The 17,307-nt window shown below is 43.9% G+C and overlaps 1 protein-coding gene across 1 annotated transcript in view; it reads left to right on the top strand.

The window, feature by feature from the left end:
- Positions 1-17,307, top strand: part of CFAP54 (cilia and flagella associated protein 54) — a gene marked incomplete at its 5' end in the record, with an annotated part of 119,110 nt that overhangs the window by 27,647 nt on the left and 74,156 nt on the right. The window contains 10 exon segments of the mRNA XM_054168042.1: positions 274-424; positions 1,504-1,562; positions 2,980-3,108; positions 4,107-4,254; positions 5,551-5,622; positions 5,701-5,822; positions 9,381-9,554; positions 11,596-11,688; positions 13,917-14,102; positions 16,837-16,979. Of these exon segments, the coding sequence (XP_054024017.1) occupies positions 274-424; positions 1,504-1,562; positions 2,980-3,108; positions 4,107-4,254; positions 5,551-5,622; positions 5,701-5,822; positions 9,381-9,554; positions 11,596-11,688; positions 13,917-14,102; positions 16,837-16,979 (1,277 nt within the window).

The following is a 17,307-nucleotide window of genomic DNA, read 5'->3' on the forward strand; positions in this document are numbered from 1 at the left end:
GAGTATAAATAATTGCAATAACGTTCTGAAAAATCAAATCAAATCAAATCTGCTCTCTGAAGAAATGGAGGCTTTGGGGAAGATTAAATTGGGCTTACTCTGGTGGCATGCCCAAAAGGAAGCCAAATCCAAGAAAGGAGTTGTGTACATGAAGAGTTTTAAACAGTTTTGAGTGCAAAGCTCTATCTACCTCTGTAATGCAGAAATATCTTGCCAAAATATCTTCTAACTCTGTCCTGATTATTATTTCTGTTCCCCTCCTCTCATTTTTAGTGGGTTCAGATTCTCTGGATAATCAATGAAGCAATTCAGAGGAGCAGCATAGCAGAAGCTGATGCTGCAATGCTTGCAGAGGTAACCTTGTGTCTAACTGCAATATTGGAAAATGTTGCTGATGCTACAAGTAAACCTAAGGCAAAAGCAGGTAAAGCTTTCAACAGAACTACAGATTCAGATTGGATGTTAGGAAGAAGTTCTTCCCCATGAGGGTGGTGAGAGCCTGGCACAGGTTGCCCAGGGAGGTGGTGGAAGCCTCATCCCTGGAGGTGTTTAAGGCCAGGCTGATGTGGCTCTAGGCAACCTGGTGTAGTGTGAGGTGTCCCTGCCTATGGCAGGGACCTCAAGGCTCAGCCAGTTCCAACCCCCCTGCCATGGGCAGGGACACCTCACACTACAGCAGGTTGCTCACAGCCACATCCAGCCTGGCCTTAAAAACCTCCAGGGATGAGGCTTCCACCACCTCCCTGGGCAATCCATATGCCCTGGCAGAGAGGTTGGAACTAGATTATCCTTGAGGTCCCTTCCAGCCCTGACAATTCTATGATTCATTGGCTGGATATAATGTTGCTGTGAAGTATAAGGCACATTTAAGAATACTATGTTGCTTAGCCTGGAGAAGAGGAGGCTCAGGGGAGACCTCATGGCTCTCTACAACTACCTGAAGGGAGGTTGTAGCCAGGTGGGGGTTGCTCTCTTCTCCCAGGCAACCAGCACCAGAACAAGAGGACACAGTCTCAAGCTGTGCCAGGAGAGGTTTAGGCTGGATGTTAGGAAGAAGTTCTTCACAGAAAGAGTTATTAGCCATGGGAATGTGCTGCCCAGGGAGGTGGTGGAGTCACCATCCCTGGAGGTGTTTAGGAAGAGACTGGATGAGGTGCCTGGTGCCATGGTTTAGTTGATTAGATGGTGTTGGGTGATAGGTTGGACTTGATGATCTCAAAGGTCTTTTCCAACCTGGTTAATTCTATTCTCCTCTATTATTTGAAAGCTATTAGAGCATCATATTCTGAATTGTACAACTGCACACATGCAGCTTTTGTGTTTAAAAACCCAAAAAAGCTTCTGATGAAACAATGTAATTACCTCTCCTAGTTGAGTAATGAAGAACTGAGTTATTGCCAAGCTCTTAAGTTAGTAGTAGAGATAATCAGATAGTACTAACATTTTCTGAGTATATTTCATTTTCACTTTCTCATTTTCTTCCCATCAAAAAAAAAAAAAAAGGAAAAAGAAGTGCCTTTGTCTTGCAAGATGAAACCTGTGATATGCCTGAAATACTGATGGTAATGTCTGAGTTGTCTTCATAAACAGAGTGGGTCTGAATAGCCTAAGGGCATTTATTTCTGCTGGAAGCTTTAGTCCAGTTTGGGATTTGGTTTTGTAAAGCTGGCATTTCACAGCCATGCTAGTGCAGAGGGGAAAAGGAAAGATCTTTTCCTCAAACTAAATAAAAATGGTTTGATAGCACTTTTTAAAAAGGTCATGCAAACCTTAGGTCATGCTCTATGTAGGAACATGTTGTTCCTCTTGCTCTGGGGTCCACTGGGTGATGAATGAAGGCAGGAACCCTCTTGCCGTATAGCAATGAGATTCCAGAGAGCAGAGAATCTCAGAAGTCCTCCTAGAAGTTCTTTGTTGCTGCATTGTGGAATCCCCATCATCACAGAGCATCAGAGTCCCACTTACAGAAGAAGTCTTGGAACCCTTAACAGATGAAGCAGCTAACAGAAGTCCTAAACATATCCCTCGCAGCATCTCTACACCCAAGTCCTTGCCAGAAGTTGCTAACAGAAGCCCCTAGCAGCCCTAAACCTCCAAACCTAAGTCCCTAACCCCAGTAACTACCTTTCAGAGTGGCTGTTTCTATACTCCCTTAAGCCTATCAATCCCTTAACCAGCAAAATCCAACCACCTATATAAGTTAAAATCTTTTCCCAATGAGAGGTGCCAGCATGTCAAGGAGGCAGCTTCTGCAGCATGTTCTAATCCAAGGGTGCCAATGTGAGGGAGCTGTTCTTGGCACCCGTGGAACGTTACTGGTTTGCTTTTTACAGTGTGCAGTTGGTCAGTTAAGGAATCCTGCCCTCTGCATGAGTCCAGCAGCTGCCCTCAGAGCAGTGGCTGCAAGAGGAATGTTCTTGGAGTTGTGTTCTCTGCTCATTTGTTTTTGTAAGGGCCATGTGTGTTAGATGGAGCAATCAAATAGTTCAAAATTACTTCATTAAGAGGAGGAGACATACTTGAGCCTGTGGACTCAGCAAGGTTGTCAGTGCTCACACACATGTGGAGAGGCTTTAATTCAGTGGCACTCTTCTTAAGTATGGTGCTCCCTGAATAGAAAAAAAAATCTGTGTTTTCTTCACAGCATCTTCTGGAGCTCAGAAAAACCCCAGCTTGTGAAAAATGCTCTGTCAACCTAATCTTCTAAGTCCAGTCTCATGCTGCTATAAGCTTACTCTTTGAGTTAGTAAATTGTTTTTTTTTTTCTGAGAGCTAAATAAAAGCAGTCCTCATTTAATGAAAACTGCTTGAAACTTAAAGCATTTATTTGATGAAAGCACGAGGAGCAGTGTGAAGATTATTTGCCAGGGCTGAACCTGCAACACATACAAACAGCAGCACTTGGGTTTTGATAGTCCATGTCAGAGTTTTGAATAAAATAGGCCTCATAAGATGAGTTTCTCTGCCTTTTCATTTCAGAAAACTCCTCCAGAACAATTACAAATTGCTTATGAGAGCCTGGAAAGGGCAATAAATGCAATGAACGCCTCTCGCTTAACGACCCTCCTGCCAGGTGAAAAGTCAGCATTTGACAGCTGCTGTACAAAGGTAAAGTCCACAAAAAAGCTGCACTGTTGCAAAATCCAGAAATAATGGTAATACAAAACTCATCTTTTCTTTAGACTTAGAAATCTTAGCATTATCAAATACACAGGAGCACAGGATGTCAGGGGCTGGAAGGGACCTCCAGAGATCATTGAGTCCAACCCCACTGCCAGAGCAGTTTCATATGTGTAATTAATCCAGTTTCCCACTGATTTGTCTGGTTTTCATTGTCCATTATCCCTGCTTTCTCTTGTCTAGTCACTCTCCTTTACTCCATGCTTTCTTGAATGACTGTACACTGCACTGGTTAGGACACACCTTGAGTCCTGTGTCCAGTTCTGGGCCACTCAGTTTAGGAAGGAGGTTGACTTGCTGGAGCGTGTCCAGAGAAGGGCAACAAAGTTGGTGAGGGGTTTGGAACACAGCCCTGTGAGGAGAGGCTGAGGGAGCTGGGGTTGCTTAGCCTGGAGAAGAGGAGACTCAGGGGAGACCTTATTGCACTCTACAACTACCTTAAGGGAGGTTGTAGCACAGGCAGAGGTTGGTCTCTTCTCCCAGGCAACCAGCACCAGAACAAGAGAACACAGTCTCAGTCTGCACCAGGGGAGGTTTAGGCTGGAAGTTAGGAGGAAGTTTTACACAGAGAGAGTGATTGCCCATTGGAATGGGCTGCCTGAGGAGGTGGTAGAGTCACCATCACTGGAGGTGTTCAGGAGGAGACTTGATAGGGTGCTTGGTTGCATGGTTTAGTTGGTTGGGTGGTGTTGGATGATAGGTTGGACTTGATGATCTCAAAGGTCTCTTCCAACCTGGTCTATTCTATTCCATTCCATTCCATTCCATTCCATTCCATTCCATTCCATTCCATTCCATTCCATTCCATTCCATTCCACAGGTATGACACGTTTCAGTGTTCTTCAATATGCTAAAACAAGAATATGTCAAGATAAATATAGGAAGCTATGTTTCTGTGTGCTTAATTGCTACTTCCTGTTCATTAGGTGGACTCAAATGATCAGAATTTGAACTCTGGTTTGGGAGGTGGTGATGAGAAGGCAGAAACAGAGAATGGGTTTGTAATGGATTTACACTTGGAGCTCATTCAAGCCCAACATCGAGTAGCTGTGAAACTTCTTAAAATGGCACAAGGTAGGTTTCAGTAAAACTAAATCACAGAATATAGAATGCCAGGTTGGAAGGGACCCCAAGGATCATCTGGTTCAGCCTTTCTACATAATAGTGTAGTCAAAATGAGATGACCCAGCACCCTGGCAAGCTGAGTCTTAAAACTGACCAATGTAGGGGAATCCACCACTTCCCTTGAGAGACGATTCCAATGTCTGACTCTACCTGTGGTGACAAATTTTCTTCTGGAGTCTTCATACCTTGATTAGAGTCCTTTAGTAATGCATTTTGTGATCTCAAGAAATAAAGGAGCCCCTCTTCCTTCTCAAGAGGAGCTGATGTAGGGCAGAACAAGGGGACACAGTCTCAAGCTGTACCAGGGGAGGTTTAGACTCGAGGTGAGGAGAAAGTTCTTCACCGAGAGAGTCGTTCGTCATTGGAATGTGCTGCCCAGGGAGGTGGTGGAGTCCCCATCCCTGGAGGTGTTCAAGAGGAGATTGGACGTGGCACTTGGTGCCATGGTCTAGTCATGAGGTCTGTGGAGACAGGTTGGACTCGATGATCCTCGAGGTCTCTTCCAACCTTAGTGATACTGTGATACTGTATGCCACATGCAGACAGAAGTAATGCACTGAATCTACAGCATTTAGATCTACCACACCTCTACTCAATCACTGGGAGTTCAACTCTGCTAAGAGCTACTGGGTTTGGTTCCTAGGCAGTTTGTTGTGCTGTTTCAGTTACAATATTAACTGTAACAGTGCCAGTGAGGGAGACCTGAGGGATGCTCTGAAGATTTTTTTTCCTCTGCAATATACATTTTTTCTCTAGAGAATGACTTGAATATTTTATTCACTGCTGTTTGTGACCTGAATTTCTACTCCTTGACAACTCTACTGAAGTTGTCCTCATCTCTTCCCTGTCAGCAGTTATTCCATTCTTGCCAAATGCCTTCTGAAAAAAACTCTGCTTGGTCTCCTATTCCTGGTGGGTTTTGTTTGCTTGGTTGGTTGGGGGGTGTGTGTGTGTTTTGGTTGGTTTTGCTTGTTTGGGGTTAGTTTGTTTCTTTGATTTGTATATATATTATAGGCTTGTATTGCATGCAACCCTATGAACAAACAAGAGCCTTCCTCCTGTGATCTTACTGTAACTCCTAAAGCTGTTAGTGGCATGCTCAGTCCAGGAAGTTCTCCTTGAACCAAATATAAGAACATGAGCTGGAGCAGAGTTTTACTACAAAGCTGCTCCTTAAGTCCTCTCACTGCCATGTTCTCGATAGCACTATCAGAATAAATAACTCAGGATTTCCTTCCCATGTAGGTGCTCAAAAGGAAAACACATGGAGGTCTGGCAAGTCTCATGTGAGTGTTAAAGATTCCCCTTATTTGACAGGTAAGGCTTGGTAATGAAGATTTGGGAAGCATCACAATTTACCACTGCTGCTTTATAAATGCCTTACATATTTTACAGAGGGATTTATAATGAGAAAAATTAAGAAGAACAAACTCTCCAGAGCAGTCTTTTTGATGCAAAAGGCTGCAGAGAAGTACCCTGAAGACTTAACCACTGCTTCCCAAAGGCAGCTGCTGAAGGTAATATAATAATAAATCAATTATCACAGAATCACTGAATTTCAGGGGCTGGAAGGGACTTTGAAAGCTCATCCAGTCCATATCCCCTGCCAGAGCAGGAACACCTACACCAGATCACACAGGAACACATCCAGGTGAGTTTTGAATGCCTCCAGAGGGGGAGACTCCACACCCCCTCTGGGCAGCCTGTTCCAGTGCTCTGTCACCCTCACAGGGAAAAAATTCTTCCTTCTGTTTCCATGAAACTTCCTTTGCCTGAACTTCTACCCATTGCCCCTTGTCCTGTCATTGGGCACCACCCAGCAGAGCCTGGCTGCAGCCTCTCAACATTTACATATTTATAAACATTGATGAGGTCACCTCTCAGTCTCCTCTTCTCCAAGCTAAAGAGCCCTCAGCTCCTTCAGGCTCTGCTCTTATGGAAGATGTTCCACTCCCTTAATCATCCTCATGGCTCTGTGCTGGACTCTCTCAAGCAGCTCTCTGTCTTTCTTGAACTGAGGGGCCCAGAATGGAGACAATACTCCAGATGTGCCCTCAGCAGGGCAGAGTAGAGGGGGAGGAGAACCTCTCTTGACCTACCGATAGGTAGAAGTTCTATATCGTTACCACAGTTTTTCATGTTCTGGGTTACTCCTTCTTGCAAAAGGCAGACAATGGAAGGAACTTGAGGGGCACTGGGTGTTTTTAACAGATGCCAAATTGCCCCTGAGAATTTTCTTTGTTATGAAAGAATGAAGTGACTTAAACCATGGAAAGAGCACATCACCAAGTCGTGTGCACAGATGCAGGTTGTAGGAAAGCTGAAAGAAGATAGGATCTTTCTTTCTACACTTAGTCACCTAGACTGAAATGATGAACCCATGCCTTGCCAAAATGTCATGCAGGTTTCCTTCTCCCCATTGCAACCTTCAACACCTTTCTTATTCCAAGATCTGTCTTAGATTACCTTGGCTGCTGCTGACATGGACTTTATTTGTATTCTTATTAAATGTAGAAACTGGAGATGTAGGGATTTATTGAGGCTAAAGGTAGAGTCTTCATGGGCTCATTCTGAAGTTTATTTACTTATTCATTTAGTTTCAAAAATCAATGAGAGCCTTTCCATTGAGCTTTGTACCAGCATCTGCCCATGAAAATTGCCTTCTCATTGGCAGGGCATAAAACTTCTTTATACAACAACTAACAGAATCTGCAGTTCCCACTGTGGAATAGATGAAAAAGGTATTTTAAACAGGAAGCTAGAAGAAAATGGTTTTTCTCTTAACTACTATACATTTGGAATCATGATCATAGAATCATAGAATCAATAAGGTTGGAAAAGACCTCAGAGATCATCAAGTCCAACCTATTACCTAACACCCCATGACTAACTAAACCATGGCTCCAACTGCCACATCCAAACCTTTTTTGAACACCTCCAGGGATGGGGACTCCACCACCTCCCTGGGCAGCACATTCCAATAGCCAATTACCCTTTCTGGGAAGAACTTTCTCCTCACCTCAAGCTTAAACTTCCCCTGGCACAGCTTGAGACTGTGTCCTCCTGTTCTAATGCAGGTTGCCTGGGAAAAGAGACCAACCCCCACCTGGCTACTACCTCCCTTCAGGGAGTTGTAGAGTGCAAGAAGGTCTCCCCTGAGCCTCTTCTTCTCCAGGCTAAACAACCCCAGCTCCCTCAGCCTCTCCTCACAGGGCTGTGCTCCAGACCTCACCCCAGCCTCGTTGCCCTTCTCTGGACACATTGAAATGTTTCAATGTCCTTCTTAAATTGAGGGGCCCAGAACTGGGCACAGATTTAACACACATATCTTCTGTGTCAGAAGAGTGCAAAAACTGCATCAGAAAAGGCACACTAAAAAGAAATCTCATGTGTTTGTGAAATATGTGGCATTTATGAAGATAAGATAAAGTGATATGGCACCAAAGTTGTAACTGCAGTCACCAGTGAAGACTTAGAAGCAGTCCCCAAGACATGTGTGGTTATCCCAAACAGACATTTGCAAAGGCCTTACACTGACCTTCAGCATACTTCTGTGCACTTTTCACAGGGAAGATGTAGATTAAAAAAAATATATATAACAGATTTGCAGCCAGGAAATGTCAAATATAACTTTGCTTGGACAAACTTGCCCTGATCCTCTTGGATGTTTGTGCTATAAGGAAATATTTAATGATATGCTCAATTGATTTTCCTCTCCGAGGTGGGCTGTGCTCACTTCATGGCCAGCAAGTCCATACATTTTCATGCTTCTCTCAGCACATCCAAGATGTCTATACAGGCTTATATGGGATTAATTCCAGTCTTTGCTACTGTAGTCAGCACAATATGGTATGTCTGCCCAGACAAGTTGTGGAGGCTGCAAGCCCGGCAGCATTCAAAGCCAGGTTGGGTGGGAGCTTGAGTAACCTGGTCTTGTAGGAGGTGTACCTGCCATGCCAGTGGGGTGGGAGCTAGATGATCTTTAAGGTCCCTTCCAACCCAAACCAGACTGTGGTGCTGTTCTTATTGCACTGTTTTTGAGAAACATGCAAAAACCCTTTTCTCCTGCAATAAACTACCAGGCGGGTATGAAAGCTTCTGAATCATATCTGTATACTCATCACACTGCTTAACTACCTCAGCTACTCTGTACCCTCAATGCTTTTTATTGCTCTCACAGCTGTTTCATCCTTCCTTCCTGTCCTGCATGTCTCCTTTACAGACTTGAGTACACTAATTCTTGTTGGCCAGCTGGAAAACTGTATTAATATGATCAAGCTAATACCACAGAACAAGTCTATGGCACAGGAAGGGATAAAATGTGTTTTATCACGGGGCAAACCTGTGGCAGAAGCAGGGATAAAATGTGGAGGTGTATAGTGACATTTGGCTCCCTGTTCCATAAGATTATTCTTTCTCCTTCTGCCACACTGCCACATTTATTATCTTCCAAGTTCCACAATTAATGAAGAACAGGTCAGGTAGTACCACTCTCAGTCACAACACCATCTTTATCCAACCTGAGAGCAATTCCACCCTTGCACTAATAAAAAGTATGTCCTCAGGAGAGGAGAGGAATGAAAGCCACAAGAAAGGCTGGGGAGGGACTTTTTACAAGGGCTTGTTGTGACTAGGTCAGAGGGAATGGAGTGAAGCTTCCATGACTCCTTCAGAACTTCCACAGATTAGCTCTCCATCTCTCTCCAGTATTCTGGTTTTGTTTCTTATTGGTGCTAATTACTGGCTGACACTAATTGCTAATTAACATTATTGTGATTGCTCTCCTTTTGTCGTAGGCTCTCCCTAAACTGGGTATGCCTCAGCCCTGACTCTTTCATGTGCAGCTCTACATTCTCTTTATTGTACTCTGTGAAATTAATCTGCATGTGTAAGACTTAACCACAAAGTGCCATCCATCTTGATTTAGAATGGAAGGCGCTATGGCAATCTATAAAAGTCATCCCCATTGCAGTGAACTTTTGTTAGACCATTTGGAAACCCATTTATAAGTGAAGTCTGTCTGACTGATGTGTTTTAATGTTTTTATTCCCCCTCCCTTTTGTTTTAAATCCTAGGAAGCACTGACTTTAGTTGAGCAAGTTGAAGCTGAACAAAAAGCACTGTACCACAGTTTCAAAGAAGCTCTCAACAACAAGGAAAAAAGCAAGACTCCTCCTCCTCCTCTGCTGCTTTCTAGATCCCATTGCTCCATGACTTTTAAACCAGCCCCATTCTTTTCAGATATTCAGGTAATGGGGTTTGTTTTTTGGATGGTGACTGCATATATAACTTAACTCTAACTGTGACTGCATATAATAACTAAACAATACACAAGAGAGCAAAAGTTGTTTCAGCAGTGTTATACCAGCACAGTTTTGTCTGTTGTTCTTGAGAAGACCACACTCTTCTGGCTTAATGATGCCTTTTTCCCCTCTCTGTGATTCAGTTGTGACTCACTCTTTTCATCTGAACATTTGCATGAGGCTTTCTTCACCTCGTGCATCACGTTCCGTGGTGTTTCTGTTGTGTAACACTTATTCTACTTGTTGAAAGCTCATTCTGGCCCTTAGGAGACAAAATGCTCCCAGAAGAGCTGCAAGGCTGTTTCATCATGTGATGAGACAGGAAACCAACAGAAACACAAATCTTGCTAACAGTGGTAATCATAGAATCATTAAGGTTGGGAAGGACCTCCAAGATCATCAGGTCCAACCTTCTGTAAGAATGTGTCATAGAACACAGAAGATTTCACCTCAACATGAGGAGAAAGTTCTTCACAGTGAGGGTGACAGAGCACTGGAGTAGGCTGCCCAGAGAAGTTGTGGAGTCCCTTCTGAGACTTTCCAAACCCACCTGGATGCCTTCCTGTGCAGACTACCTCAGGTGATGCTGCTTTGGCAGGGGGGTTGCACCAGATGATCTCTGGAGGTCCCTTCCAGCCTCTGATGTACTGTGAGACCCTGTCTGTGAGTGGCTGCCTTATAACTTGCAGTTTCATTACTCAGTTTCAAAGAAATTAACTAGGGAACAGTTCTTCCTTTTTATCTTTAATGAATGGTGGGGGAAGAAGAAAAAGAAATAAAGTTCTTTAAAGCCTAGTAGTTCATCTGGTTATTTTACTTCATGCTGTTCAATACAGGAGAGAGACTGTAACACATTGGGTCACTAGATGGTGCAATGTGATTATTATTCCTATGTGAGCCAGGATCTTCTAGAATATTTTCTCTCTCTCTCTCTAAAGATACAGATGGCTGTTGTGCAGACATAAAAGGTATCTTTTTAGCAAGAACTTATTCACTGGAAATGGATACTTAGGATTTAATTAGGCATCTAGAGCTCTAGCACTAGAAATCAAAGGATCTCTACAGTTTCCTGACCTTAAAGTTGCTCGTTTGCTGACAACAATCTCTTCTGTTGCAATACCTCCTTCTGAAAAGCAGTCAGGATTCATTACAAGACAAATCATGTGTGCTACAAGGAAAATGAACATAATAGCCACAGAGAATTTGAGATGTTGAGAGGTGACCTCATCTGCCGAACCTCAGGTCGGCTTAAACGGCTGCTGAAAGCAAATAAACTTAGTGCAGGTTTTTTAGTAGAAGTTTAATGCAAGAAAACTTAATCAGATGCAGAACTTGCTGAAAGCCATCTTCCCAGTTCTACAGAGAGGAAATCAAAGTGAGTTTCCACGTTTGATCTCACTGCACACATGACTGAGCCCCGACCCAGGAATCCTGGATTCCTGCAGTCTTCGTTGGGCGAAGATATTGAAACATGTAGATGAGATGCCTGCTGAGATTATCAGCTGCTCAATGGCATCAAGCAAATATTGATTCCAACAGAAGCTAAGAAGATGGCTTGTTCAGAAAGCAAAACTTCATCACTTCACATCTGCACTTCTGTGGCCTGTTTTTAAGAGTCTGCCCTCAGGCAGTTTGCTGAATCAGAACCTGATGTCACCTTTAGGAGGATACCTTTGTAAGGATCAACTAATGGATCTGGATGACTTTAAATCTGCAGGATGACCTACAGAGTTTGTGCTTTGGGGGATAGAGTAGCCCAGGATAGGGGAAAATGGGGATTCATGTGATTTATTGACATTGTAGTAAATCTAGTTCTCCAGCTACACCAATTAAGTAATGTTTCCAATGCAGTTGGACTGTTCAACTATACAACTTTAGAGCTAAGTGTTGGTTTATTGTTTTCACACCTGAGTACATTCTACACCAGGCAAAAAGTTGGAGAAAACTATTTCCTATCAAATTAAAGTTCTTCTCATTTTCTTCAAAGGTTTCCTGGTACAGTATTTTGGGCTCTGTAGCAGAAGGAAGCACCATGAAAGTGAGGTTAAATAACAACAAACTCCCCAATGCAGGAGAAGAGGTAAGACAGAGATAAAACTCCTTTAGGTTGTTGTTTCTTCCTTTCGAAACCTCCAGCTTTCCACATGTATACATCTTATATATATGTATATATAATCAGGTTAACTGACCAAGCCTTTGACAAACCTTTTGCTCTTTATTTTAAGCAATTAAAATGTTGCTAGGCTGGAAGCATCCCCAAAAAAACCCAGAAAAAAATAGTTCTGGCAACCTTTTTTTTTTTTTTTGAATGATGACATCAATGACTCCAAAAGCTTCATGTTAGGCAAGTTTCTGCCCCTCCTGTTCTGCTTCCTGAGCCACATCTAAGAAATACAAAGGGCAAACTACATGATGCAGTTATGGAGTGCCCCAGACACTGCTCTTTGCAGGGATCCAAAATAACAGCAGAAATTGTAAGCAGATATAAAGTGCAACATTTTCCTTAATTGCATAACTTCTAACAGCTGCTTCTTCTTAACAAGACCTCACCTTACTTCATTCTGGCAACATGATAATGTAAATCCTTCAATAACCTTCATGTTCAGACATGACTGACTTCCAGGTTCCTGCTCTTTCCCTTTCATGTTGTCACCATGTGGTAGGACGACCCATCCCACACATCTGTGATGACTTATGAATCTGCTGATGCTCTTTGATATTATTTCTTGTTTACAATTTGATGTTCTGTTTCCTGAGTTTGCTTTAAGCTTTTTGCTTTGTGTTAGTGTATTTATTTTCCTTTGGCTAATGCTCTGATGTCCCTGCCCAGTCTGAGAGAATAGAATTAACTAGGTTGGAAAAGACCTTTGAGATCGTTGAGTCCAACCTATCACCCAACACTATCCAATCAACTAAACCATGCCACCAAGCACCCCATCAAGTCTCTTCCTAAACACCTCCAGTGATGGCGACTCCACCACTTCCCTGGGCAGCACATTCCAATGGCCAGTCACTCTTTCTATGAAGAACTTCTTCCTCACCTCCAGCCTAAACCTCCCCTGGTGCAGCCTGAGACTGTGTCCTCTTGTTCTGGTGCTGATTGCCTGGGAGAAGAGACCAACCCCCACCTGTCTACAACCTCCCTTCGGGTAGTTGTAGACAGCAATAAGGTCTTCCCTGAGCCTCCTCTTCTCCAGGCTTAAGCAACCCCAGCTCCCTCAGCCTCTCCAGAGGTCTCCTGAAGAAAAGGCAGACAACAATTGAGTGCTGTGTTGTATTGACCTAATTTCTCATGTTGTGCATCAGGCACTGTGTCAGTTATTTGCTCTTTCAAGATCCTAAAGGCTTCAGTTGTGTAAGTTGTCCTGGTTATGGAAGGGAAAGTGGAAAAAGCCAGCCAGGAGGGAGCCATGCAAGTGGACAATTAATACAAGGGAAAATGGAGGGAAGAGTTTAAAAATATGTTGTTTGTTTCTCACATGCTTTCCACTCGCCGACATTCAGCTCAAAGCACCTGCGCCTAGCAGCATCACATTTCCACTGCAAGCCTCATAGCAATATTCTCTGTGTAGCGCTAGCAGCCGCCAACGTCCTGTCGAGTCGCCCTCTGGTGGACAAGCGGCGGAAGTGCACATTGGCAGTATCGCAGTATCACTAAAGTTGGAAGAGACCTCAAAGATCATCGAGTGCAGCCTGTCACCACAGACCTCATGACTAGACCATGGCACCAAGTGCCACGTCCAATCCTCTCTTGAATACCTTCAGGGATGGCGACTCCACCACCTCCCTGGGCAGTCCATTCCAATGGATAACAACTCTCTCAGTGAAGAACTTTCCTCTTCATCACAGTTTCACACAGTCATGATGATGAGAGGACTTCAGACTTCCCCTTGCCCATATCTAACACACACATGTGGCATGTACAGAGGAGAGCCATATGCTCTTTCTTCTGGCTAGAGTGTATCCAGCTTGGTGACTGCAAGCATGCACAGCATGGATGTGCAAATGGACAGAAACATCTTGGGGAGACTCCAGGTCCCAGTACTTAACTGTTTTCTTAGTTTATGTGCTGTGTCTACTCAAAAGCCTTCCAGAGAAAACTGATATTCCCCCTCCCTGTCATTTCACTGTTTGCAGGAACCCAGTATTACATGGAAACACAACATGTCTGTCCATCTGGGTTGTGCTTTGATTGTATCCAAGACCATTAAGCAATTTATCTGACAATAAGGGTTTAGCATTTGAGGTTTGGTTTTGGTATGGGCAGTGGGTGTAACCAGAATACAAAAAATGATCATTTCTTGGTAGGTACCAGCTGATGGGAAGAGCCTCTTGGAAATCCAAGGTTTAGAGACCAACGAGAAGTACATATTTGCAGTGGCAGCATATTCTTCCGATGGAAAACTCATTGGTGATGCCATTGGGGAAACAACTAAGCCAATCCTTGCTTATCCACCTCTTTCTGCTACTACTGTTCGAGCCTATCTAACTCAGGTAGGGTTTAGAGTCTTTGATAATCATAGAATTGTCAGGGTTGGAAGGGACCTCAAGGATCATCCAGTTCCAACCCCCTGCCATGGGCAGGGACACCTCACACTACAGCAGGTTGCTCACAGCCACATCCAGCCTGGCTGCAAAAGACTCCAGGGGTGAGGCTTCCACCACCTCCCTGGGCAACCTGTGCCAGTGTTAAACACTTTAATTTGCTTGGAATCCAATTTGCTTGTGATAGACTAATTTTTACTTGCAGCTCTAAAACTTCTTTGGGTAAAAGCTCTAAACTGTCTTGCCAGAAGCTTGCACAGATCCCACTTTTAACATGGCAATATGGACAAAAGGTAGATTTGAGCTGGCCAGGTCTTCATTCCAAATTATCATCCAACATGATTGGGAATTCTAAGTTAAGGGGAAAGATGTCTCTTAGTTTTATTACCCCTGTTCCTCTTTTTCAGTCTGGATTTGACTTCTTTCTTCTTCTTTTTATAATTTGGTTTGTTTTTGGAGTAGATGATGCTTCAGATCCCTTCCAGCCTGGTATTAATTCTGTGAATTCTGTTTGTGATTGAAACTGAGTGCTAGAAATCAGCTTATTACTCATCACAATAAGGGATGAAAAATGTGACTGAGCATACCAGGTTTCAAACCCAACTCTTTCCCCGTTGAAATAATTTTTGTGGTGTCCTGTGGAAGAGCACAAAAGCTCTGTCAAGCCTTTAAAAGGATTTTCTGTATTCTCAATAAAGAAAATTTACAACAGAGTGTGGCACGGAGAAAAGTGAAACTCTCTAAGCCTAGAGATCAGATCACAGAATGGGAGGGGTTGGAAGGGACCTTCAGAGATCACTGAGTCCAACCCCCCTGCCAAAGCAGGGTCACCTAGGGCAGGTCACACAGGAATGCATGCAGGAAGGCTTGGAAAGTCTCCAGAGAAGGAGACCCCACAACAGCTCTGCTCCAGTGTTCCAGCACCCTCACAGTAAAGAAGTGTCTCCTCATGCTGAGGTGGAACTTCCTGTGTCCTAGCTTGTACCCATTGTTCCTTATCCTATTACTGGGCACCACCAACAAGAGCCTTGACACCCACTCCCCAGATATTTATAGACATTATTGGTAATGCCTTTAAATATAGAACAGAATCAGCCAGGTTGGAAAAGACCTTTGAGATCATTGAGTCCAACCTCTCACCCAACACCATCTAATCAACTAAACCATGGCACCAAGTGCCTCATCCAGGCTCTTCCTAAACACCTCCAGTGATGGTGACTCCACCACCTCCCTGGGCAGCACATCCCACTGGCCAATCTCTCTTGCTGGGAAGAATTTCTGCCTAACATCCAGCCTAATCCTCCCCTGGTGCAGCTCGAGACTGTGTCCTCTTGTTCTGACATTGATCAGATCCCCTCTCAGCCTTCTCTTCTCCTGCCTAAACAGCCCCAGGGCTCTCAGTTTTACTTCATAGGAGAGGTATTCAAATCCCTTAATAATCCTTATGAGAAAGAGTTAGAAGATTTCTGAAAATGTTCCAGAACAAGAGGTATCCACATGACTTTATACCTCCTTCTGGGGCTCTGTTTACATCTCAGAGCAGCAGAGCATTCTGCAGTATTAGCAGAAGTAAAATGAACCTAGATGAAGCAATATGCCTTCAAAAAGTGTTGCAGAATACCCATGAGGTATTCCACAGAGGGCTGTTAGAGCCTTGGCTAACCATCAACAAACTTTTACCTTCTCTGATGCTAATTCTGAAGGCAAACTATTAGCAGAACCAGATTGCTAGTGCATATGTTTTATTCAAATAGGTCAGAATGTTCTTGCAGTCACTGTAAATGTACCTCTTTAGGGTGGGGGATTTAAAACCTGTCTTCATAATATCACAGAATCCATCCAGTTGGAAGAGACCTTCAAGCTCATCCAGTCCAGCCTTTGACCCAGCACTGAAGGGTCAACACTAAATCATATCCCTGAGCACCAGATCCACACACTGCTTAAACACCTGCAGGGATGGTGACTCCAGCACTGCCCTGGGCAGACCATTCCAGTGTTTGAGAACCCTTTCAGTGAAGAAATATTTTCTACTATCTAGCCTCAACCTCCCCTGGTGCAGCTTTGAAACCATTTCCTCTGGTCCTGTTGCTTGGCACCAAGGAGAAGAGGCTGCCCCCTCCTTGCTCCAGCCTCCTTTCAGTTGTAGAGAGCAATGAGGTCTCCTCTCAGCCTCCTCTTCTCCAGCCTGAACACCACCAGCTCCCTCAGATGGTCCTCCTAGGTCAGGTGCTCCAGACCCTTCACCAGCCTCATTGTCCTTCTCTGGACATGCTCCAGCCCCTGAATGTCCTTCCTGTAGTGAGGGGCTCAGAACTGAACACAACACTCAAGGTGTGGCCTCTCCAGTGCTGAGCACAGGGGGATGATCCCCTCCCTGTCCCTGCTGGCTGCAGTGTTTCTACTCCAAGCCAGGATGCCATTGGCCTTCTTGGCCAGCTGGGCACTGCTGGCTCACATTCAGTTGACTGTCAACTAAAACCCCGAGGTTCCTCTCCAAGTCTCAGCTTTCCAACCACACGTCCCCAAGTCTATAGCTTACCATGGGGTTGCTGTGACCCAGGTGGAGGACTTGGCACTTGGCCTTGTTGGACTTCATGCAGCATGTCTCATGTTTGGCTTGGTTATTTGATGAACAGAGAAGCTTCCTCATTTTTCCTTTGATCTGGTTTACTTTTTATTGCAGGTAGCCTATCAGACTGGCAACTACACTTTAGCCAGAGAAGCATTTTCACCAATGTGGGATTATTTTGTTTCATCTTCTTCTCCAGTGCCTGCCACTGCAGCTGTTATTTCTGCACACAGCCATTTGACTATATCTGAAAAAAGGTAAATGGCAAAAAAAAACCAACAACCCCAAACAACCCCAAACCAACCCCCATTTAAAAACCAGTTAACTATAGAGGTGCACATTTTATATCAAGGAGTAGCAGGTTGTGAAATTTAGTTCAGGTTTGCAGTATGAAAAAGCACTCTGAGTTAAAAAAAAAAGGGTGTGAAACATGTTACAAAAATAGCCTTTTATAATTAGCAGAGGATCTGTGGTTATTTATGGAGCTCCTGGCATTTACAACTCTCTGTAATGATTGTTTTCCAAAGATAATTGGGAAACATTCATGGAGTGGCTATTAATTTTGTGGGAGGCATTTTCAGATGC

The sequence above is a fragment of the Dryobates pubescens genome, chromosome 15, assembly GCF_014839835.1.
Source record: "Dryobates pubescens isolate bDryPub1 chromosome 15, bDryPub1.pri, whole genome shotgun sequence".
In the NCBI taxonomy this organism is placed as follows: Eukaryota; Metazoa; Chordata; class Aves; order Piciformes; family Picidae; genus Dryobates; species Dryobates pubescens.